A 24,951-nucleotide genomic window follows, 5' to 3' on the forward strand; every position below is an offset into this window, starting at 1 on the left:
TTACTCACTGTAACTAAACCATTACAGTGAGTAGCTAGCAACAGTGTTGCCATTATTCCACGGTAAAAAAAAGTAAGGTCTAACCTTTATGGTAAGGTCTAACAGTGTATAATATTTGAATATATTTTTATTAAATATAATTAATTAAATAATATTTATTATAATTATTTGATTTAACTTGATTTGATTTTAATACAACAATGTGCACCTTTTGTAAAGCTGCTTTGAAACAATAATTGTTGTAAATAATTATATGCTACTTGAATTTAATTATTTAGCAATGAAATATTAATCATTAACAAAGTACAAAAATACAATCATAAAGCACATTATATATTTCCTCATTAATATCTGCCTATATGATAAAATATGTAATTGCTTATTAATGTATATTAATGTAAAGTTACTGCTTTAAAATGTGTGTCCATTACCCACACTGTTAACTCTTGCTGTAAAATATTTGGTGAATAACTCTAAGTTCCCAGAGTTTTGCTTTAATAAAAGAAAACTCTATTTTACTGTAAACGAGTAGGTAACTTAAAACGTGTCGCATGAGCTCCTATTTCCGATCTGACGCAATCACGTGTGTATGAATGGTATAGTCTATAGGGTGAAAAGTCCAGTGTGACTGCGGCTGTAGTAATGATATTTATATGTTTGACAACTCAGTTATTTAAAATACACTGCATGTGTTTTTTATTCATTTAAACTTTTTGCTTCATTGTAAATAGAAAATTTATCCGTATCTGCTGATTTAATTTTGCTATATATTTTCTGTTGTATATTTGTTTGCTATTAAAATAAAATAGACTACTCATCAATTTGAATCACAATTTCATATAATAAATAATTTAATAGATTAACGTACCACAGTATACGTAAAATTAAAGCATGATGCAAATTACATTGTTTTAAAACCCTCCCATAAATTGTGTCTAAAGAAATGAGCAATATAGTTTTTCTTCTTTTGCCATGTACTGTTAGAATATTATACACTTTTCTAAAAATGTAATTTATGATTGTTTGTTGGAATGTATTTGGTGCCAAGAATGCATTAAGCAATATCAAGTAATGTTAATGAATGAAAATATATTAAATAAACGAATGACGCTCATAATACTAGTAAATAGAAATACAATGTCTAAGTGATACATTAGGCAAAAAATAAAAAATAAACTGTAGATATTAAAATTATTTATTTATTTATTTATTAACGTCTCCGTGGCGACCCATAAATGGACTAAGTCGAGGGAAAATGAATGAACGACTTAACTCATTAATTGTACATAAACAGTGAAAGGCTGGGATTAGTTGCTTTGCAATATTTAAACAGCAGAGGGGGTCAGAGCCTTCACAAAACATTCATTAACAGCCAGTGAATCTCCCAGGTGAACAGTGTTATTGTAATTAGTGCTTTAACTGAATGGCTGAAGGCCTATAAAAAACACTTACCGCCAACATTTTTCATAATTTTGTTTGTGGGTTCTGTATGGAGGTTTGGAACAATAAGCAGTCAGTGTTTGGATTTGTTGTTTGATTTTATAAGGCCATGGATCAAGGGTGGATAAGGTGAGTTTTACTAGTCACGCTGTTAGTATTTTGTTCTGCAAATGTTGTTCAATTTTTTTTATGTAATGTGTCTTTCAACTTGTAGGTTCCCCTTGTTGGTAATCGTCCTGCTTTTTTGGATGAATGCTGATGGATATTCATGTAAGTAGTTTTCCTTCCCATTGAAAGTGCACTAGATTTTTCAAGCTCCTTTTTTTACTATAGTGCTTTTACAATGTAGATTGTGTAAAAGCAGCTTCACGTGGAAAACTAGTAAATTGAGACTGTCAGTCCAGTTTTTAGAGCTCTGTTTAGTGTGGGTTTTTTTTTTTTCCCTTCTCTCCACTGCTGAAAGTCAAAATACTGAAGAGCAAAGTGTTTTTATATTTAACTTTTTTTGCTTGTGGATTTGCAAGACATTTCAAAGCACTTGTAATAGTTAACTTAAGTGTGTGTATTTAGCTATCTGCTGAGTCAAAGTTGTGCAATGAGGCAGCAATTAACTGTTTTGCTGCTATGGAAGTCCATGTCAACAAACTTCCCTTTTTTTTTTTTATTTCCTGTAAAACAATGAGAATATTGATCTGCTTGGTCTTAGTTTAATGTAAAGAGCGTCATGTGCAAGCATATACATGTATTAAGTCCATCGCTTGCTCTAATATAAATTTTTATTGTACAAAGCACAATTCATCTCTTCAGCTTGTGTGTGTTTTGTTCTCTAGATTCAACTTCTCCAAATGCTGACCAATGGTTGGGTCAGCCATCTGAGAAAACTTTCTTGCCTCTGGTCGTCCAGTCTTCTGTGGCAGAAGCCCCTGTTACTGGGGTTTTGCTCGAAGAAGTGGTCTCTAGTTTGCCCAAAAACAGACCCAAGTTTAATCTACTTCAGGTTGTTAAAGATGGTGTTTCCAGCAGTTCTGACTCTACACCCCAAACTCTAAATACCCCCTCCTCAGCTTCTCTGCCTATGGATCAATCTGGTAAAAGTGGTTCAGTGTCATTTAAGGGCTCATCTGGATCCACCACTGCATATGCTACAAGTGGTTCTGGACAAATTGTTTTTGCGCAAAGGGAAAGTGGCAGCTTTTCTTCCAACGCTGGGGTTTCTGGCCAGTCCACTAATGACCAGAGCTCCCCTAGTCTGTCTAGTTCAGCTTCTCAAGGTACCACATATGGATTAACTTCCCTGGTTCAAGGTACAAATCAGTTTGCTCCAGGATCTTCATCCTCTTATGCAACCATATCATTGCCCAAATATGTTAGCCAGTTGAAAACTGGACCAAGTTCAAAGCCATTTATGACTGTCTATGGCACCCAGACTTTGCAAGGAAGTACCACATATGGTGGAAAAATTCAGACTACAGATACCACAAGTCAGTTCGTTAAAGGATCTACATCTCCAGATGTAGTAATATCCTTGTCCCAAGATGTTTCTAGTCAGTCAGCTGTGCCCAGTTCAAAGCAGATTACCTCGGTCTATAGCACTCAGACTGGATCCTCTGCTCCTTTTACTCTGCAAGAACTATTCCAGGGTCAAGATTCAACAAGCAAGTTTGTTTCAGGATCTTTAACCCCATCTGTAGCTGTATCATTGGCCCAAGGTGTTTCTAGCCAGTCAGCTTTACCAAGTTCAAAGCGTATAACCTCTGTCTATAGCACCCAGACAGGATCCTCTGCCCCTTTCACTTTGCAGAGATTAGTCCAAGCTCCAGATATGAGCACTGTGATTTCAGGATCTTTAACCCCATCCGAAGCTATATTATCGGCCCAAGGTGTTCCTAGCTATTCAACTGTGCCAAGTTCAAAGAAGACCATTACATCCGACTTCAGCACTCAAACCGGATCCTCTGCTCCTTTCACTTTCCAAGAAAGCACCACTTATGGTGGACTGATCCAGGCTCAAGATCCAAGTCAGTCTGTTTTGGGATCATCAACCCCTTATGTTGCTGTGTCCATACCCCAAGTCGTTACTAGTCAATCAGCTATGCCAAGTTCAAAGCAGACAACCTCTGTCTATAGCACTCAGACAGGATCTTCTGCTCCTTTCACTCTGCAAGAACTACTCCAGGGTCAAGATTCAATAAGCAAGGTTGATTCCGTATCTTCAACCCCTTTTGTCTCTGTATCATTGCCCCAAGTTTTTACAAGTCAGTCAGCTACTGTGCCAAGTCCCAAGAAGCCAATTACCTCTGTCTATAGCACCCACAGACTAGTCCAGGCTCCAGGTGTACCCCACAAGGTTGTTTCAGGATCCTTAACCCCATCTGTAGCTGTATCGTTGACACAAGGTGTTCCTAGCCAGTCCACTGTACCAAGTTCAAAGAAAACCATTACCTCAGTCTATAGCTCTCAAAAAGGATCCTCTGCCCCTTTTACTTTGCAGAGACTAGTCCAAGCTCCAGATACAACAAGCACCGTGATTTCAGAATCTTTAACCCCATCTAAAGCCATATTATTGACCCAAGGTGTTCCTAGCCAGTCAGCTGTTCCAAGTTCAAAGACTATTACCTCAGTCTATAGCACTCAAACAGGATCCTCTGCCCCTTTCACTTTGCAGAGGTTAGTCCAAGCTCCAGATACAAGCACTGTGATTTCAGGATCCCTAACCCCATCTGAAACCATATTATTGGCCCAAGGTGTTCCTAGGCAGTCGGCTGTGCCAAGTTTAAAGAAGACCATTACCTCAGTCCACAGCACTCAAACAGGATCCTCTGCTCCTTTCACTTTCCAAGAAATCACCGCTAATGGTGGACTGATCCAGGCTCAAGATACAAGTCAGTCTGTTTTGGGATTATCAACCCCTTATGTAGCTGTGTCCATACCCCAAGTCATTACTAGTCAATCAGCTGTTCCAAGTTCAAAGCAGACAGCCTCTGTCTATAGCACTCAGACAGGATCTTCTGCTCCTTTCACTCTGCAAGAACTACTTCAGGGTCAAGATTCAACAAGCAAGGTTGATTCAGTATCTTCAACCCCTTTTGTCTCTGTATCATTGCCCCAAGTTTTTACAAGTCAGTCAGCTACTGTGCCAAGTTCCAAGAAGCCAATTACCTCCGTCTTAGGCACCCACAGACTAGTCCAGGCTCCAGATGTACTTCACAAGGTTGTTTCGGGATCCTTAACCCCATCTGTAGCTGTATCATTGGCCCAAGTTGTTCCTAGTCAGTCAGCTGTGCCAAGTTCAAAGAAGACCATTACCTCAGTCTACAGCACTCAAACAGGATCCTCTGCTCCTTTCGCTCTGCAAGAACTTTTCCAGGGTCAAAATTCAACAAGCAAGGTTGTTTCAGGATCCTTAACCCCCTCTGTAGATGTATCATTGGCCCAAGTTGTTCCTAGCCAGTCAGCTGTGCCAATTTCAAAGAAGACCATTACCTCAGTCTATAGCACTCAAACAGGATCCTCTGCCCCTTTCACTTTGCAGAGGTTAGTCCAAGCTCCAGATACAACAAGCACTGTGATTTCAGGATCCTTAACCCCATCTGAAACCATATTATTGGCCCAAGGTGTTCCTAGCCAGTCAGCTGTTCCAAGTTCAAAGAAGACTATTACCTCAGTCCACAGCACTCAAACAGGATCCTCTGCTCCTTTCACTCTGCAAGAACTTTTCCAGGGTCAAGATTCAACAAGCAAGGTTTTTTCAGGATCATTAACCCCCTCTGTAGACGTATCATTGGCCCAAGTTGTTCCTAGCCAGTCAGCTGTGCCAAGTTCAAAGAAGACCATTACCTCAGTCTATAGCACTCAAACAGGATCCTCTGCCCCTTTCACTTTGCAGAGGTTAGTCCAAGCTCCAGATACAACAAGCACTGTGATTTCAGGATCCTTAACCCCATCTGAAACCATATTATTGGCCCAAGGTGTTCCTAGCCAGTCAGCTGTTCCAAGTTCAAAGAAGACTATTACCTCAGTCCATAGCACCCAAACAGGATCCTCTGCTCCTATCACTTTCCAAGAAAGCACCACTTATGGTGGAACGATCCAGGCTCAAGGTACAAGCCAGTCTGTTTCGGGATCATCAACCCCCTTTGTAGCTGTGTCCATGCCCCAAGGTGTTACTAGTCAATCAGCTGTGCCAAGTTCAAAGCAAATTACCTCTGTCTATAGCACCCAGATAGGATCGTCTGCCCCTTTCACTTTGCAGAGACTAGTCAAGGCTCAAGATACAAGCAAGGTTATTTCAGAATTTTCAGCCCCATCTGTTGCTGTAGCACTAGCCCAAGCTGTTCCTAGCCAGTCAGCTGTACCAAGTTCAAAGCAGATTACCTCTGTCTTTAAGACTCAACAAGGATCCTCTGCTCCGTTCACTTTCCAAGGAGGCACCACATATGGCGTACCGATTCAGGCTCAAGATACAACAAGCCAGTTTGTTTCACGATCTTCAACCCCTGTTGTAGCTGTGTCATTGCCCCAAGATGTTGTTAGTCCATCAATAACTGTGCCAAGTTCAAAGAAGCCCATTACCTCCGTTTATGGCACTCTGACTGGGTCTTCTGCTCTCTTCACTTTGCAAGGTCTACTCCAGGGTAAGGAATCAACAAGCCAGGTTGTTTCAGTATCTTCCCCCTATGTGGCTGTATCACTGCCACAAGGTATTACTAGTCAGTCAACAATTGTGCCAAGTTCAAAAAAGACCATTACCTCCGTCTATGGCACTCAGACAGAGTCCTCTACTCCTTTTGTACTACAAGGAACACTCAAGAGTCAAGATTCAACAAGCCAGGTTGTTTCTGTATCGTCAACCCCATATGTATCTGTGTCCTTGCCCCAAGATGTTACTAGTCAGTCAGCTGTGCCAAGTTCAAAGCAGATAACCTCCGTCTATAGCACCCAGACAGGATCCTCTGCCCCTTTCACTTTGCAGAGACTAGTCCAGGCTCAAGATGCAACAAGCGAGATTGGTTCAGGATCTTCAACTCCATCTGTAGTTGTGTCACTGGACCAAGGTGTACCAAGTTCAAAGCAGATTACCTCTGTCTATGACACTCAGACAGGATCATCGGCTCCTTTCACCTTGCAAGGAGGCACCGCATATAGTGGACTAACTCAGGCTCTAGATTCAGCAAGCCAGGTTGTTTTAGGATCTTCATCCCCATATGTAGCTGTATCATTGCCCCAAGTTGTTACTATTCAGTCGACTACTGTGCCAAGTTCAAAGAAGCCATTTGCCTCTGTCTATGGCACTCAGACTGGGTCTTCTGCTCCCCTCGCTTTACAAGGACTACTCCAGGGTCAAGAATCAAGCCAGGTATTTTCAGTATCTTCCCCTTATGTGGCTGTTTCACTGCCTCAAGGTATTACTAGTCAGTCAACAACTGTGCCAAGTTCAAAGCAGATCACCACTGTCTATGGAACTCAGACCAGTTCTTCTGCTCCCCTCACTTTGCAAAGACTATTCCAGGGTCAAGGTTCAACAAGAGTTTCAGGATCTTCTTCCCCATATGTAGCTGTATCATTGCCCCAAGGTGTTACTAGTCAGTCGATGACTGTGCCAATTTCAAAGCAGATCACTTCTTCTGTCTATAGCACCCAAACTGGATCCTCTCCCACTCTGAATGTGCAAGGACTACTCCATCCTCAGGATTCTACTGATCAGTTTACTTTAAGACATGACTCTGTCAAGGGCTAGGAGACTGTTAAACTGTCATGTTTCAATTTTTGTTTGCAACTGGTTTTTAAATAAAAATTTGAAGTCTGGGATGTTTAAGTTGTCTATGGTGCATTGTATTTTAATTATTGGACAAACCTAAAGGTTTAATAGTAAACTGAAGTGTGGTTGAGTAGAAGACGTTTGGCCTGTTTCAGCAAGGAGGTTTGACTAACTCGGAGTTTAAAACTTGAACTCTGAGTTGATTTGCAGAGAGGTTTAGGAACCAAGTTTTTGGTTTCAGAACAGCTCATCTGAGTTTGGTCAATCAACTTTGAGTAGACCAACTCCAAGGTAAACGCACACACTGTGACTATAAAAAGTCATTATCAATTGAGTGAAAATAATTATTAGTTACCATTTCTTTCTCCAGCTGAGCCTGATGTGCTCATGCGACGGTATAGTAAATTTGACAATATATTTAAAAAAAAAAAAAGCAACACCGCTGCATCTCACTGTTACAGTACCCTGTTGGAGGTCGATGAATTTAAGCTAATTATTTATTTAAAAAAGGACAGATCATTCTCGTACATGACTTTATTCTTTGTGTGAGTGAAATGTAGGCAATAGCTATGTTTCCATCCAAATATGTTAAATTATGTGCAAAACTGGAATAATGCATAAAACGTGCGAATAAAGCAGTCTCCATTCAATGAGTCAAAACAACATCATCACTTGCTAATTAAATGGGCTCCAAATATCAACAGCAATAACAATTTACTGCGGTAGAAGAAGCTGCATCAATCTTTTCTTTACTTAAATGCATTTGCACCTCAGAAGACAATGCTGACATAAGGAATGCGTGGGGGCGTTTGAAGGCATGAGACGTGGAGAACAGACGCTCTTAACATGCTCCAGATGCTCTGGAGGTCATTAATAATATAATAAAATTAATACTGAAACGGTTAGGTGTTTTAAAATGAATGATCAAAACAACATTTACGATGTGTTACAGTGTGCTCAGCCTAATGGTTTTCCATTCACACACATTTTCATCATCATATGATCTTTTAAAACAAAAATTTTTTTAATGCACATACTGAAATGTTCAGTAAAACTGTTTCCATCATAGTTTATTAGCATCTTTTCAATTGAATAAAGGTTTATATACTCAGTTATACACGCTTTTTTGTGCATATTTTCAAAAGTTATGTGCATCATGACGTTTCATTTTTATGTGCATCTCCAAAATGAGCATTAAAAGAGGTGAGAAATGCCGCTTTGTCTTTAAAAAAGGGGAGGAGACCGACAGAAACTCAAAGTTTAGAAAATAAAACCTGCTCCTGACCAGGGGGGTATTCCAGAAAGCTGGGTTACTTACCATCTGCTAAACATTGGACTCTCGAGCTTTTCAATAAAAATTAAGTTAAATTTTCTAGGCATTGCTGTTTTTGATGGGTGTTGGATGTTTAAGTTGCCACTATGTAGCAAACTTTATTTATTTACATTCATTTAACTTCTAGAACTCACCTAAAGGTTTAATAGTAAACTAAGTGTGGTTTGAGTAGGAGACTGTTGTTGTTTATTTATTAATTTTTATTATTTATTTATTATTATTTTCTTATTGTGGTAATTTGTGTTTTGCCTGTGTTTATTTCCAAAGACCATGCAAATTCCCACAACCAGGCACAGAAATAAGGTTCTTTGTATTGTATTTTGAGGTCAAGCCTTTTCAATCTTTTTTTTTTTTAAATATTACAGAATTTGTCAAATATAATTCAGGTACTTCTTACTTAGCACTATCAAAAATGTTTTTTCAAAAATATGAGTCACTCTAAACTTATTTCCAGAAAAAAGCCCACTGAAACAGACTTTCGCTGTCATTTTTAAGTTATCATAAATTTAGATTTTTATTATGATTTCATATGAATCCTTTATTTGGTGTTATGATGTGTTTTCTGAATCAGGTTAATCCATTTGTTCTAATATATGCATTTCCTTTATAAAGCAATCATTTAAAAAATCTTGAATATAAATTGATTAACCTGATACAGTGAGTATGTCATGATTGTCAGAAGAAAAACAAAATCCCATCTAAAATCCATTGATGTACTTTAACCAAAATGTTCATACTCGTATGTTTTCAGTACATTTGTTTTTACAGGAGTTCCAAAGGATATAATAAAGACGACCACTCCATGATTTTACACATTTGGAATATGCTGCATTTATATGACAACTATGTAGCCAATAATGGTAACGTTTTCTCTTTCATTCTTTCAAAAAATGCTGTATTCATATGTATGTATGTATGTCAGGTCAGTTTTTGGCACTGTCATCTTACGAGTAAACAATATCTTTAAGGAAGTTACGACTTGTGTCTCAGCACTGGTGGTGAGTATGTATATATATATTATATTTGTATATATATATATATGTATATATATATTTGTTCTTGCTTGCCTTTAATCTACACCTCCCTAAACACATAGCATGCTTGCACATACCATCATTTTCATAGACTCTTGGTTTTAGTTGTTTACATGGAGTCATTTTAAAATGTTCACATTTATGCCTTTTTACTCTGAAAATGCTGTTGTCGTGTAACCAAAAAGCATTAAAGGTTTTTTCATTTCGACTCAAAATGTTATGTAAGCAGACCCTTTGTGGCTGCATCATCAAAGTATGCCTTTGTTTGGTGTGAATGTGCATCCTCTAGCTGTAAAAATCACTGACTGTGCCTTTAAATAGGAGAATGGATGAATTGTGTAGTAGTTTGTTTGAACACGTCTCCCTTCAGAAATTGTGATGATATTTTTAGTTTTTTGTTTATTAGCAGATAAAATATCATGATTGGCAATAGAAGTGTCAAAACTTCAGATTGAGCCGAGTATGTTTTGTGCCACAGGTGGATATGAGAATTGGACTGTGTTTGAGACATTGGCTGGCAGCTCCTGCGAATCTTCCTTAAGGAGATGCTGAAGAAGATTCCTCAGAGCACTCTGGCTGAGTTTTACCCCCGAGACTCCAAACATTAGTCTTTCTTGTTAATTCACCTCACTCTCAATCAGCTGTGAATTTGTCATCTACACTTTTAGATGTTTCTCAGTCTGCTCTGAGTATTTGGTTATGTAAGTGATGCTAAATAGTGAAGCCAATGTAGTATGAATAGTGTCGCTTCACCACTGTGTGGATGTTTTTGTGTGAGGCTTAGCGTGTCAAGCCGTGTGGTAAAGGCCAGACAGAGTTTAGACTTTAGAGCAAGTGATATGACTACTAGTGTGTATTCCAAAACAATCATTTTCTTTATTTCAGAAGTGCTAAGATTATGGATTAATGTATTCAATGGATTTTTACTTACTATAATAGTTTCACTGTAACCCTAAATGAGTATATGTACTATAATTGATGAAAAGTACCATAGACTGCATTAAAAGTGTAGTGCCGTGGCCATATCATATCAAGAGCTGTTGTTTACCATAGCAAGAGAAAAGCTATTTTTTTTTTCATTCTTTTCTCACACAATGCTAATATTTGGTTTGTATCAAAAAGTGTGATGTATGGTTGTGGCAATATATTTATTTATTATTAATTTTGGTGCCATAAATGTATGTACTGTGTAAAGTGTGTTATATCAATTTCATAAAGAAGTGATTGATATCATAATGCATAAAAACTATGAAAATGTGTACTGTATGTGACCACTTCATAAAATAACCTAGATGTGTTGTAAATTATTCATATTGATGAAACTATCAAATCTGCTTTGCACTTCTACACTTCTGCACTGTTGTGATAATGTATATTGCAGAGTACAGTACTGGGGATAAAGTTTAAGGTGGTTTTTCTATAATGGCGCATACTGCAACTGTAAAATTAAGTCTTTTGCTTAAACATTTATGCAAATATTAAAACTTGATCCTTTAAAGTTTCTGCTCCATACATTTATAATTGTCATATAGCAAAAACTGAATTTCATTATGTAGGTTCTTGATGTTCCTTAGCTGGTCATGACTGGTCATGCAGGAAGAATTAAATTGCTTTGCTGATTTAAATAGCTTTGGACATTTACACACCAAAATAAAAGATAACAGACAAGTGCAGTACAAACGGCGTTGTTTTAGTACTCTGCCATAAATTCTGTCCAAAAATTGTGTTTAAACATTTAATAGGATGTAGTTTTTAATTTTATTTTTATCTTAACTATGTTCATGCAAACATTACGCAAATCGTAAAACGTGTCTGCCACACACAACCTTATCGTTCACAAAATAATTAAGGAGTCATGAAATCATCAGGCACTCATTTGAGTAGCAGGACTACTAATGTGAATTGCCTGGGATTATCTGCTTTACAATGTTTAAACAGCAGAGGGGGTCAGAGCCTTCACAAAACATTCATTATTTATCTTTTAACAGCCAGTGGTTCTCCCAGGTGAGCCGTGTTTCAGGTAATTATTGGCCTAATTGAATGTCTAAAGCCCTATAAAACACACTTACCTCTAATTGATTGCATACATGGGTTAGTGGGTTCTGTTTGTGATTTTGGAACTGTGAGCGTTCAGTGTTAGGATTTGTTGTTTTGTTTATTAAGCCATGGATCAAGGGTGGAAAAGGTGAGTTTATCCAATAATGCTGTTTGTATTTTTCCTGTTTATAGAAATTCTTAAAAATTGTTAACATGATTATCTAAAATCTCTTTCAAACTGTAGGTTACCCTTGTTAGTAGTCTTCCTGCTCTTTTGGAAGAATGCTGATGGATTTGCATGTAAGTATTTATTTATTTTTTTTCCCTTTTTAATCAAATTGAACTTGGCGCTTTCAATTTTTTTATGTATAACAAGACATTTGAAGATGACTTGAGTGCCTAAACCTAAGTTCATTTAATTTGCTTTTCAAATGTTAAATGTTTCCATTCATGTTGTCCAAAAATGCACCAATGTTGTGGATGTAAACATTTTAACATTGATTTTTGACTTATTATTATTCTATAAGGTTATGCTTTTATACAATTTTAATATGAAGAACTTTTAATGCGCTTGCATATACTTTGATGCATGCCATTTAAAAAATAAATAAATAACTGTTTGATGCGCACCAAAATTGGCTCAATTGCACTTAATTGAAGTCTTCTCAGTATTATTATTATTTTTTTCTCTCTCTAGATTCAACTTCTCCAAATGCTGGCCAATGGTGGGGTCAGTCATCTGACAACACTTTCTTGCCTCTTGTGGTCCAGTCTTCTGAGTCAAAGGCCCCTGTGACTGGGGTTTTGCTTGAAGAAGTGGTCTCTAGTTTACCAAAAAACAGACCCAAGTTTAATGTACTTCAGGCTGTTAAAGGTGGTGTTTCCAGCAGTTCTGACTCTACACCCCAAGATCTAACTCCAAATACCCCCTCTTCAGCTTCTCTGCCTGTGGATCAATCTGGTATGGGTGGTTTAGTGTCACTTCAGGGCTCATCTGGATCCACCACTGCATATGCTACAAGTGGTTCTGGACAATTGGTTTTTGCACAAGAGGAAAGTGATGGCTTCTTTTCCAAGACTGCAGTTTCAGGCCAGTCAACTAATGACCAGAGCTCCCCTAGTCTGTCTAGTTCAGCTTCTCAAGGTACCACCTATGATGTAATTACTCAGGCTCAAGGTACAGGTCCGTTTGCTCCAGGATCTTCATATGCAACTATATCACTGCCCAAATATGCTACTAGTCAGTTGATAACTGGACCAAGTTCAAAGCAATTTACCTCTGTCTATGGCACTCAGACAGGATCCTCTGCTCCTTTCACTTTGCAAGGTAGTACCACACATGGTGGACCAATCCAGACTCAAGATGCCTCAATTCAATTAGTTTCAGAAACTTCAACCCCACACATGGCTGTATCATTGTCCAAAGGTTTTGCTAGTCAGTCAGCTGTGCCAAGTTCCAAGCAGATTACCTCTGTCTATAGCACTCCTACAGGGTCTTCTGCTCTTTTCACTTTACAAGGGCTACTCCAGGGTCAAGATTCAAGTCGGGTTGCTTTAGGATCTTCAGCCCCACATGAAGTTTCTTTTCCCCAAGTTGTTACTAGTCCATTGACCTCTCTACCAAGTTCAAAGCAGATTACTTCGGTCTATAGCACCCAGACAGGATCCTCTGCCCCTTTCACGTTGCAAAAAGTAGTCCAGGCTCCAGATGCAACAAGCCAGGTTGTTTCAGGATCATCTTCCCCAAATGTAGTCTTATCATTGCCTCAAGGTGTTACTAGTCAGTCGACAACTGTGCAGGGTTCAAAGAAGCCAATTACCTCTGTCTATGGCACTCCAACAGGATCCTCTGCTCTATTCACTTTGCAAGGACCCCTCCGGCATCAAGATTCATCAAGTCGGGTTGTTTCAGTATCTTCCCCATATGTGGCTGTATCATTGCCCCAAGCTCTTACTAGTAAGTCAGGTGGGCCAATTTCAAAGCAGATCACCTCGGTTTATAGCACTCAGACTGGATCATCTGCCCCTTTCACCTTGCAAAGACTTGTCCAGGCTCAGGATTCAACAAACCAGGTGGTTTCAGGATCCTCTTCTCCATATGTAACCGTATCATCGCCTCAAGGTGTTACTAGTCAGTCAACAATTGTGCCAAGTTCAAAGAAGCTAATTGCCTCCGTCTATGGCACTCCAACAGGATCCTCTGCTCTTTTCACTTTGCAAGGACCACTCCAGCGTCAAGATTCATCAAGTCAGGTTGTTTCCGTATCTTCCCCATATGTGGCTGTATCATTGCCCCAAGCTGTTACTAGTCAGTCTGGTGGGCCAATCTCAAAGCAGATCACCTCTGTTTATAGCACTCAGACTGGATCCTCTGCCCCTTTCACCTTGCAAAGACTTGTCCAGGCTCAGGATTCAGCAAGCCAGGATGTTTCAGGATCGTCAACCCCATATGTAGCTGTATCATTGCCCCAAGATGTTAATAGTCTGACTCCTCTGCCAAGTTCAAAGCAAATCACCACTGTCTATAGCACTGAGGCTGAAACCTCTGCTCCTTTCACTTTGAAAGAAAGCACAACATATGGGAGACTTCTCCAGGCTCAAGATTCAACAAGCAGTTTTTCAGTATCCTCGACCCCATATGTAGCTGTATCCCTGCCCCAAGGTGTTACTATTCAGTCAGCTGTGCCAATTTCAAAGCAGATCACCTCTGTTTATAGCACCCAGAGTGGATCCTCTGCCCCTTTCACATTGCAAAGACTTGTCCAGGCTCAGGATTCAACAAACCAGGTTGTTTCAGGATCCTCTCCATATGTTACTGTATCATCGCCTCAAGGTGTTACTAGTCAGTCAACAACTGTGCCAAGTTCAAAGAAGCTAATTGCCTCCATCTATGGCACTCCAACAGGATCCTCTGCTCTTTTCACTTTGCAAGGACCACTCCAGCGTCAAGATTCGTCAAGTCCGGTTGTTTCAGTATCTTCCCCATATGTAGCTGTATCATTGCCCCAAGATGTTAATAGTCCGTTGACTCCTCTGCCAAGTTCAAAGCAAATCACCACTGTCTATAGCACTGAGGCTGAAACCTCTGCTCCTTTCACTTTGAAAGAAAGCACAACATATGGGGGACTTCTCCAGGCTCAAGATTCAACAAGCCAGGTTTCAGTATCCTCAACCCCATATGTAGCTGTATCCCTGCCCCAAGGTGTTACTATTCAGTCAGCTGTGCCAAGTTCAAAGCAGATCACCTCAGTCTTTGGCACCCAGACAGGATCTTCTGCTCCATTCACTTTGCAAGGAAGCACCACATACGGTGGACCTCTCCAGGTTCAGGATGCAGCAAGTAAGGTTGTTTCAGGCTCTTCCCCAAATGTAGCGGTTTCCTTTCCCCAGGATGTGACTAGTCAGTCAGTTGTGCCAAGTTCAAAGCAGATCACCTCTGTCTATGGCACCCAGACAGCATCCTTTGCACCTTTCCGTTGGCAAAGACTACTTCAGACTGAAGATTCTACAGGGCAGTTTTCTCCAGGATCGCCGTCCTCTGTCAAGACCTCAACCTCTTATTTTTCCAAACCTTCCAGTAGCTCTACTATAGGACGCTACAACTCTGTCAAGGGATGAGACTGTTAAACTGGCGCTAATGTTTGTTCAACTTTTCCAATAAATTTTGCAAAAAAAAAAAAAGCTTGTGTGGGATTAATTGAAAGTGCCCCTTAAAAGCAGACCAGTTGAGCATTTTGGTTGTCCATGCTCTTGATATATAACTTGTTAAACTGATTACATCTTGCTGTCTCCTCCATTTTGGCAGGAGATAAATGCCTGTTTCAGTGTCTTTTCTACTGTTGCTTAAACACAATGAGCAACAAATAATGGATGTTAGTTCCGTTCATGGAGTTTGTAGTAGATCACTTCTTTGACTTTGTTGCCAATGTGTAGCAAATGTTGACATTTATTGTCAAACGTTTGTATATCCAAATGGTATTTCAATTGATTTAACTTTAAATGTAAGACTGGCAGTTAAAACATTTTATTTTTTATATATATATATATATATATATATATATATATATATATATATATATATATATACATACATACACTGAAAAAATGCTTGTTTCATAATGGTCACAGATTCTTGTGAATTGTTTGTCTGGGTAATACCACAGAAGAGACTATATATATATATATATATATAATTTTTTTTTAAGTGCTTTAACTTGATACTGTTTGTCTCCATGTGTTGATGTAGGAATTTAAACTTTAAATTCTTTAAACTCTTCTACACCAATATTTAGAATTTAAAAGAATCATTATTTCTAGTCTATTATACTAATCTTAAAGTAACTTGCACAACATTGAATGGAAAAGGCTTGATTAAAATTATTTTCTTTTTATATTTTTTAATAGACGTTTTGTTATACCAAAATTGTTTGATTCTATGGCTATTTAAATTAGTTTGTCACTGTTCTAAAGTTTATGGAAAATATGAGAACCGAAATAAAAGCCTACGTTCTCTGCCTGGCTCAGAATATTAAATTTGTGTTTTTTTTTGGTAGGATTTTTTTTTTTCTGTCCTTTTGTTCGTTTTTATGTCTCTTTTTTTTTTTTTTTTTTTTTTTTTTAAACTGGCTTATTACAGACACAGGGTGGCGCTGTGGTCATTAAAATCAAGAGCTATCTATTAAAGAGCCTGTATGCCATTGTGTTATCTTGCTCATTGAGCCCATTATGAGTCCATTTTAGTGGGCAACTGTCTGAATAAATATGACATTGTGCATGTGAAATTGTGTCTCTGGTACTGATTTGATGTAAAAGTAACATTATGAGAATGTAAATGCCTCGAATGTACTGTGATAACATTACAATGACAAAAAAGAATATGAATAGAACGTAAAACCTGGGACATTTAATATTGTTGAACATTAATAGAGATGCGGTTCAGCCTGGTTTTCTCATTTCATGTTGCTCGGTCAATATGCTGCTTTAAAGGACATACTGTATATGTTTTTCTCTCTGTCCAGCTGTGTGTATGAAATTGCTAGTAAATCTGTGGGTTCAATGTTTGAAGCACTTTGCTGGTAGAAATGGAACATTATTTTCATGGGTTTGTATCTAAAGTCATGGAAATAATATGTTATTAGCACAGGGGAGAGCCAAATGAAGGTGTTTGGGTATAAAACACAAATCCATTTTCAGTGCAACAAAATACATCACAAAAAGGCAACAAATATTATTATGAGATACTGAGGAGGTTGATGAATTAGGCTTGTTTTGCAGCCACAGAATCTGGACTGCTTCCAGTCAGTGAGTCCACCATGAACTCCTCTGTATACCCAAGTATTCTGGGACAAATATGAGGCCATCTGTCCAACGCCTAAAATTTGGTTTTGAATAACAGGACAAAAGACCCCAAGGGCGCCAGAAAATTGAACAGAAGAAAAATTAAAAGTCAGTCTTGGAAGGTAATATCAGATCTCAGCACTACTGTACTGTACAGAAACATATCTTAATATATACATTTACATAAGCATTCTTCATTCAACTATGTGATTTCAAACATGTATTTTTTTCTTCTGTTGGAACATGAAGCAACAAAAAACGGTAACCTTTAGTGTTAAAATATATATTCTTCTACAGAAGGTGATAAAATGATTATATGACAAAAGTAATTTTATTTTATGTAATAAGAATTTATAGTAATTCAATTCAGCTTCACCTCTCTTGAATATTTTAACTCTACCCATTACAATCAGTGAGGCTTTGGTTAGAATACAATGAAGAAGAATGTTACTGTTGTTTGTTACCTTATTAATTATGTTAACCTTGTTTTAAATATTTTGGCTTGTTAAATAATTTTGATGCTTCTCATGGGACATATGGGTAGAGCAAATTAATCTTGACTAGCAGTTTATATTGCCTTTTTTTCCCTAATAAATTTTGTGACAAAAAATAGAGTTTGTAAAGTGAACCTAGCATGATCACCTTACAGCAAGAATATAGCTGGTTCGAGCTCCGACTGGGTGAGTTGGCATTTCTGTGTGGAGATTGCATGTTCTCCCCTTGTTTGTTTAGGTTTCCTCTGGATGCTCTGGTTTCCCAAGTCAAAAGACATGCGCTGAATTAGGTTATCTAAATTGTCCGTAGTGTATGTGTAGGAATGAGCGTGTATGGGTGTTTTCCAGTGATGGGTTGCAGAAAAGGCATTCGCTGTGTAAAACATGCTGCAAGTTGGTGGTTCATTCCACTGTGGCGATCCCAGATTAATAAAGGGAGTAAGCCAAAAAGAAAATGAATAATTTGAATTGTTACAAAATAATATCATGTGTGTCCACAATCAAAATGCTGTTACATGTCCTTTAGGGCCGGTGTCCTGCATAGTTTAGCTTCAACTTCTCTTAACACCTCCCTGAAGTTTCTACCTAGAAAGAGCTTGGTTAGCTGGTTCAGGTGTGTTTTATTGGGGTTGGAACTAAAATATGCAGGACACCAGCCCTCCAGGACCGAGTTTGGGAACGCTTGCATCATCCTGTTTAATGCAAACGAGTTGAGAAGGGTCAGGATGCAGATGGAATCTCAGACCAGTGCAATGTACAGTAAGACGTCTTACAATCCACCTCGTGATATAATTATGTATGTAGGTACACAGGTGGTTCTTTTGTTTGTCGTACCTTTAGTTTGTTAACCGTGTTTTGGCGTATTTCCGTCTTGGACCCGCTGCAAAGTGCGCGTGCACGAGAATGCATGTGTTCTAATGCGCACGAGCGGAGATTGCTTCAGAATGAATGCAAATTGCGATTGGAAATGTGCCAAAATAGCCGATTCCAAAACATGATGATTTAGTTGATGTTTCCAGCTAACTTTTTAGTAGAATAGTCGACTCTTGAACTTTTTCTGGAAGATTCTACCAATACAAAACACCAGTAACCGTTTTAACTAACGTCTATCTCAAGTGAAGTGTTTCAACATTATGGACGTTTAGTCATGTTTGTAAAGCAGGTTAAATTCGCCCATCAGATGCACGTGCACAGTGAGTAGACCAAACTTCTGTCAACTCATTTTCCAACTGTCAAATAGACAGCGCAATACAGCTGTAAAATAAATTTACAATTGATTAGTTTTAATAGTTACAGTTTATTCTTGTATTTATTTTTCTTCAACAATGTGCTGTTCATTCAATAGATGAGTGGATATAAGTGCTGACATTCATGCTTTTTAGAGACGTAAGTATCTTGACAGACAGAGCAAAAAAACAATTATAGAAACAAACACAAGTCATGTAATGGGTTTATTTTGTCAAAATACTTCATAATACAAGTTGTTAATATATTTATTTTTTGTTATTGTTCAACAGATCGAAGAAATATCAAATTCAGTGAAAAAAATGTTGAATGTGAGATAAAAAAAAAATGCCATTATAAAATAAAAAATGTTAATGACGTTCATAAAAGAATATAAAACAAATATGAAATATGTAATAATATATTCAGCTAATTCCTACCAAAATCTTGTCACAACTCCAATGAATCAAGTTAACAAATTCACTTTGTCATCAGTATCAGTTTATCTAGAAATAAAATATTTACAGGATAAATGGAATACAGCATTTAATAATGTATATCCCATACTTTGTTACTAATGTAATTTAAATTGAATAAATGGGCACTGCTTATATACATTTTCTTCTTACAACATTGTATCAAAATGTCCCTTTATGCAATATTTTGTTTTTGAAGAATAGTATGAAAATATTTATGGACACATTTTCAATTCCACCCCAACTAACAAAAACTCTTAACCATCAATAAAATCTCAAATTGGAGGATAACTGGCATTTCATTAGTTGAATTGTCCTTCAATAATATAAAATTATTTTTATTAAATGCACAAGAAAATAATATACATGCATTGTTGTATTAGTTATTATAATATTTAGTTTTATATCATGGTAATGTCTCCAATAAACCAATTAGAATGAAATTAAATTGTGACTTATTAGCTGTTGATATTTTAACATCCATGAGATGCAGCCTTCGTACACTATGCATTTATACACAATGCTCTTCTACTCTTAACAAAGTAGTGTATCATTAGTATAATCCCAAATTTTTTATTTTTATTTTTGCTAACCTAAAATTCATCCATTTCCAAATTGTCATTTAATGGTTGCCAAATCAGTGGAATACATGACCAAACTAAAACGTTAGTGCCCCAAAGCTCCTCTCCTTCTGTTACCTCAGCACCGCTGTGACCATTGGGTTCATGAAGAGTTTTCAACATTCAACACTTTTTTTTTTTTTTGTTTTTAGCAGTTTAATAAGTACATTATTTGCATACTTAAAGTGCACTTATTCTTTTTAGAATTCACAGTGTGCATGCACTACTCGCATTGGTGTAGAGTAGTGCATTTTGCAATTTGGGATGTATCTACAGTATGGAGCGAAGCTTAGGCTGTACTCGCACTAGGCACGGTTGCATTGACTTATGCCGGGCACGATTGCCCCTTTCCCCCTTCTCCCGATGGCCCGCAATCACATTGCATTTTACCATCCAAGCACGCTTGCGTCAGTGATGATGCGACCATTAGGAAGAGAAGCTCTCTCACTCAGTACAGTGGAGATTACTTAAGTTATATCGTTTTGTATTATTTGAAGTCGTTTGTGATGTGGTGACATAGTCAAATCTTTTACTGAACAGATCCATCACTTTTGAAGCTCATAAACATTCATAAAATCATTGTGCTGCACATATTAGGAGGTTTGCAGAAGGTGGCAGCTGACGTGGAGTGAGGGGTTTAAATCTTTAGTAAACTATGACAGTTTGCATTGATTAAAAAGAATGATTAATAAATCCATATGAAACGGTCCCCTAAAAGTGATGATGCATCTTCAGTTTTACGCTCAAGCATACAAAGCTCAAGTAAACCATGTTCTGGCACACCTCTTACTACCAGGTCAGGGTTGGGCCAACCGAACCATGCCTGGTGCGATTCGTAGCTCTCAAGCTTGTCAAAGGAAATGCGCCCAGGCACAGTTCAAATAGCCTAGTGTGAGTACATCCTTGCAGATCTATGCTAATATGCCAGATTGTCACCAGTTATGGGTGGGGCTTCTGATGTCACAGTAGAGGAAAATCTGCAATACTGTATATCATTTTCATCACACTTTTTGGATTGTATAAAAAAGAATGGCTAAAGGTAAAGTGTAATGTTCATGACAAAACATGAACATTCAAATTTATTCTACCATTTATGGTCACAGTTGTGTTGTAAATAGCTCTGGTGGGAGGCGTGCGTTCACAAAATCAAACATGGAGAGTCTCAAAAACCCTTTTGTATGAGGAACTACTTTCTTCGGGATTCAAATCATAAGCTGACTGTTTAACTGTTGAGTGTGCATCTTTTAAAATTTAGATCTTTAGTGTCTGCTTTTTGCTGGTTGTATGTGGGTGGAGTAATACACAAAGGGTAAAGAGGCTGTAGGAGTTCTAATATTGCAGAATATGGCACGGCTATCAGCCAATCAGATTTGAGAACCAGACAGAACTGTTGTATAAATATATATATATATATATATATATATATATATATATATATATATATATATATATATATATATATATATATATATATATTATATATATATATATATATATAATATATATGTATATGTATATATATATATATATATATATATATATATATATATATATATATATATATATATATATATATGTATATATATACATATATATATATATATATATATATATATATATATATATATATATATATATATATATATATATATATATATATGTATATATATATATATATATATGTGTGTGTGTGTGTGTGTGTGTGTGTGTGTGTGTGTGTGTGTGTGTGTGTATACAGTATGTATATATATATATATATATATATATATATATATATATATATATATATATATATATATATATATATATATATAAACAAACAAACTTCAGGCAGGCAACCAAGCTGAGTTTACAATATGAGAGAACTGTGCCAAAAATACAAACTTCTTGAAAAAAAGATAATGAACAGTAATCAGCATATATGCTGTCTCCCACTCTTTGACTAAATGCTCACTTCAGAGCATCTGTCAGGCTCTTTACAGCTAACCAGCAGGGTTTTGTGAATGAGAAATGTTTTTGATGAAAGCTCTTGTACCACTCTTGTCTTTTGCGATGGGACAAATCCTGGCATACAGTGCTCCACTTGGCAGCTCATTCCTCTTTTTTGTAATCATCATTAGAGCCATTCGTCCTGCTGCTCCGGTGTGACCTCTTTGTCATGTCCCACAGGTCAACATGCATCTGCCAAACACTAAGGCCCCTATCATGGACAGATGTGTCAGCGGCCCTCAAGAGGAGGCAACACACCGATGCCAAAAATCAGCTGGTAATGGATTATTGTCATGACACACCACCTTTTCGCTTATTGCATGTTAACAATGAATGGTTCAGCTAAGTGGGTGTAGACGTACACATGACCTCCACTAATATTGGCTCTCTTGGTTAATATGAACAAAGAAGGCTTTTTGAAGAATGTTTTTATTGTTTAGCCATTTGATATCTTCTTAAATATATTAACAAATTCTGAACAAACTGTTGTAAACACAGCACAGTTTATCTTTTTCTCAAAAACATATCTTTGTTAAATACGTATGCTATTTTTATTGACTATGTATTCATATGAGCAAAAAAAAAGATCGATAATAAAAAAAGTTTGACAGTTGAGAGCTATACAGGAAAGCATGAGGAGCAGAGTGAGAGAGCAGAATCGGCAGAGAACCTCAAACTGGCAATTGAACTCGGGTCATCGGAAAGCTATTGGTGCAAAGAACAAACAATTTCTGAAGTCAGTTTCAATTGATATTTTACATTTTGCTGTCCATTTGCATGACTAAAAGCAGCAAATTTGTCAAGCACAAGCTCCTGTTTGACAGGGGTGTAAAAGTTAGGAAACTTCTAAGCCAAACTCAGTCATTCATAGTTGTGAGTTTAGACAGGGGTTCCCAAACTTTTCAGCCTGTGACCCCCAAAATAACAATTCCAGTGACTCGTGACCCCCCCCCCCCCCCACTATCCTCGGAGGTAGTTATAAACATACAAACATTGTGGTGCTTGTACATCAATAGGAACTATTTAAACAAGCTTATTGACAATGCAAAAAAAAGGGCAACAGTCTAACAACCATATCATTTTTATAGTCATTATTAAATTGTTTAATTTAATAGTAACATCATAAAACGAGACTAGTGGGCACAATGTTTACAGAGCAATACTGTACAAGTGTTTTTGGTTTAGTTTTCAGTTGTGGCCTATTTTATACACAATATATATATACAATACATATAAACAAATAAATAATAAAATAGCTGACCAGCCCCACATTTAAAAAAATGGTCCGGCCCTTCTGGCATTTGCCAGAATTGCCAGATGGCCAGTTGTATATGTATGTATGTACGTTGTTAAGGTGTCAAAGTTTAACATTGTTCAATAAAGTTAACCTGCTGCAACTGACGTTATTGCTGTGTCATTAATCTAGCCTAAAGTACATGCCTTAGCCTCTATTTGTTCAAAATGTAAGATTCATTGCTACTGGAGTGTGTCATTGCATGTTTAAGATGACAAATGAACTACAGGGCACTGTCTTTATCTATACAAATGTAAAATACGTTTTTTGGGTACTTTTGGTTGTATGTGTCAGTACACATCTTTTTTGTGCAGTTGTGCACATCCACACGAAGGTGGGGCTTGCTTTACATGTCACATAAACACAACCTTGGCTTGTTTTCAAAATGGGAGAGTAAGTTCATTGTTACCACATAGTTATTTTTATTTTTATTTTTTTTACTTTGATTTTACAAGTACAAAATTGCATACAAAGTGAGCTACTAAGTTGTCCATATGGAGATAGACAGGTGAGGTAAACACATTTTATTACAAACCATGGACAAAATAAGTTATTTTGGGGTATTTATTTGGTATTGGTGTCCCCCTGGCATTTATTACAGTACACGTATAATAATATAACCCAGCAAACAATGTTGTGTTTAATAGATGTCTTATAGAAATCTAAACGGCTTGGATAAAACAAGGATAAACCTGGGCTGTCAGTAAAAATTTAATAGACATCTGAGAATAGAACAAAACAAGAGTAGTCCTCAAATAGACAGATTAGACAGACTTTATATGTGTTGTCATTAATTTCTGTTTATTTCATGACTAGCCTAGTTTTGGCCTATTCTTAGACAACTATTAGATTTTCACTGACAACCCAAATTAAGCCTTGATTTAGCCAAGACGGCTATGTTTAGACATCTATCTGACATCTTTTTAAAACAAACAAAAAAAAAAATGCTTGCAGAGAATGTATGTTGAGGATAATGTATAATGTATTTCCAATGAGCCAACATGTGTTGGAGATTCCAGTCAACTAGAAATATTATTAGTAGGAAAATGATCAAGACCAATGACAAAGACTTTTTTTAAAATTACAACCTAACAGCACCACACTACAAAATGTTTGAAAGGTTTCAAGAATGAAAAAATTAAAAGGTTGATAATCTAAATAAAAAAACAAAAGTAAAAACAATAACAACATGTTTTTAACAGCCTGCTTTGCTCATATATACATGCTTGCCAATATTAGTGGAGGCCACAGTATTTGAGAAGGGTGGAGGGAAAACCACAGACCTCTTTTTCACCTCTTAGGTATCAATTCATCATAATATAATCTAAATACTACAAGTTGGAGAAGCGTAGCATATTTAATGTGTTCATGATACAGTTATCTTCATTATCTTCTCTGGCCTGCCTAACAATTTTACAGTCCCATTGAGCTCTTTTGCCAACAATATTTGCCCTATTTTATGAGTTCATTAATCACATGTCCGTGTACTTTAAGTCCCATCATTTCCCTGGTGTCCTGGGGCTCTGGTGCAACCTCTCATTGCAACAGTCCTCCTGGATTATGTTTATTCATATCGTGAGCATCCTCAACAATTCTAATGATGTCTGTGTATTTCTGAGTCTGCTGCCCTTTCGTTCATACATTTTAATATGGAGCCCCTGGCAAGAAGGTTGCATTAATGTGCCGCCTGCGATGATGAAATATTTAACTTTTTACTTTGTTAGTTTGTATTGCTGTTATAATGTAGTTGATTATGGCTAATTTTAAGCGCAGGATTCAGCACATCGGTATAGATGTCATATTACAAGGTGATGTAAAAAGCAAGCAAAAGGATTAAGCAAGCTAAATAAATGAGCTGAACATGAACATGTAGCATAAAGAAACATGAATACATTTCCATTTTTGGAATATCGTA

The 24,951-nt window shown here is 37.1% G+C and overlaps 2 protein-coding genes across 2 annotated transcripts; both read left to right on the forward strand.

The window, feature by feature from the left end:
* Positions 1-1,466: 1,466 nt before the first annotated feature.
* On the forward strand, positions 1,467-7,255 carry LOC108191474 (uncharacterized). Its single transcript, XM_087270443.1, has 3 exons — positions 1,467-1,569; positions 1,655-1,710; positions 2,271-7,255. The coding sequence occupies exons 1-3, from the start codon at positions 1,550-1,552 to the stop codon at positions 7,175-7,177; spliced, it is 4,983 nt and encodes a 1,660-aa protein (XP_087126569.1). The 5' UTR covers positions 1,467-1,549; the 3' UTR covers positions 7,178-7,255.
* A 4,393-nt stretch (positions 7,256-11,648) lies between these two features.
* Positions 11,649-15,283, forward strand: zgc:173837. Its single transcript, XM_087270444.1, has 3 exons — positions 11,649-11,750; positions 11,847-11,902; positions 12,300-15,283. Exons 1-3 carry the CDS (start codon positions 11,731-11,733, stop codon positions 15,218-15,220), a joined length of 2,997 nt encoding a protein of 998 aa, XP_087126570.1. The 5' UTR covers positions 11,649-11,730; the 3' UTR covers positions 15,221-15,283.
* Positions 15,284-24,951: the final 9,668 nt, after the last annotated feature.

Source organism: Danio rerio, chromosome 10 (assembly GCF_052040795.2).
Source record: "Danio rerio strain M-AB ecotype USA chromosome 10, GRCz13ab, whole genome shotgun sequence".
Taxonomy (NCBI): Eukaryota; Metazoa; Chordata; class Actinopteri; order Cypriniformes; family Danionidae; genus Danio; species Danio rerio.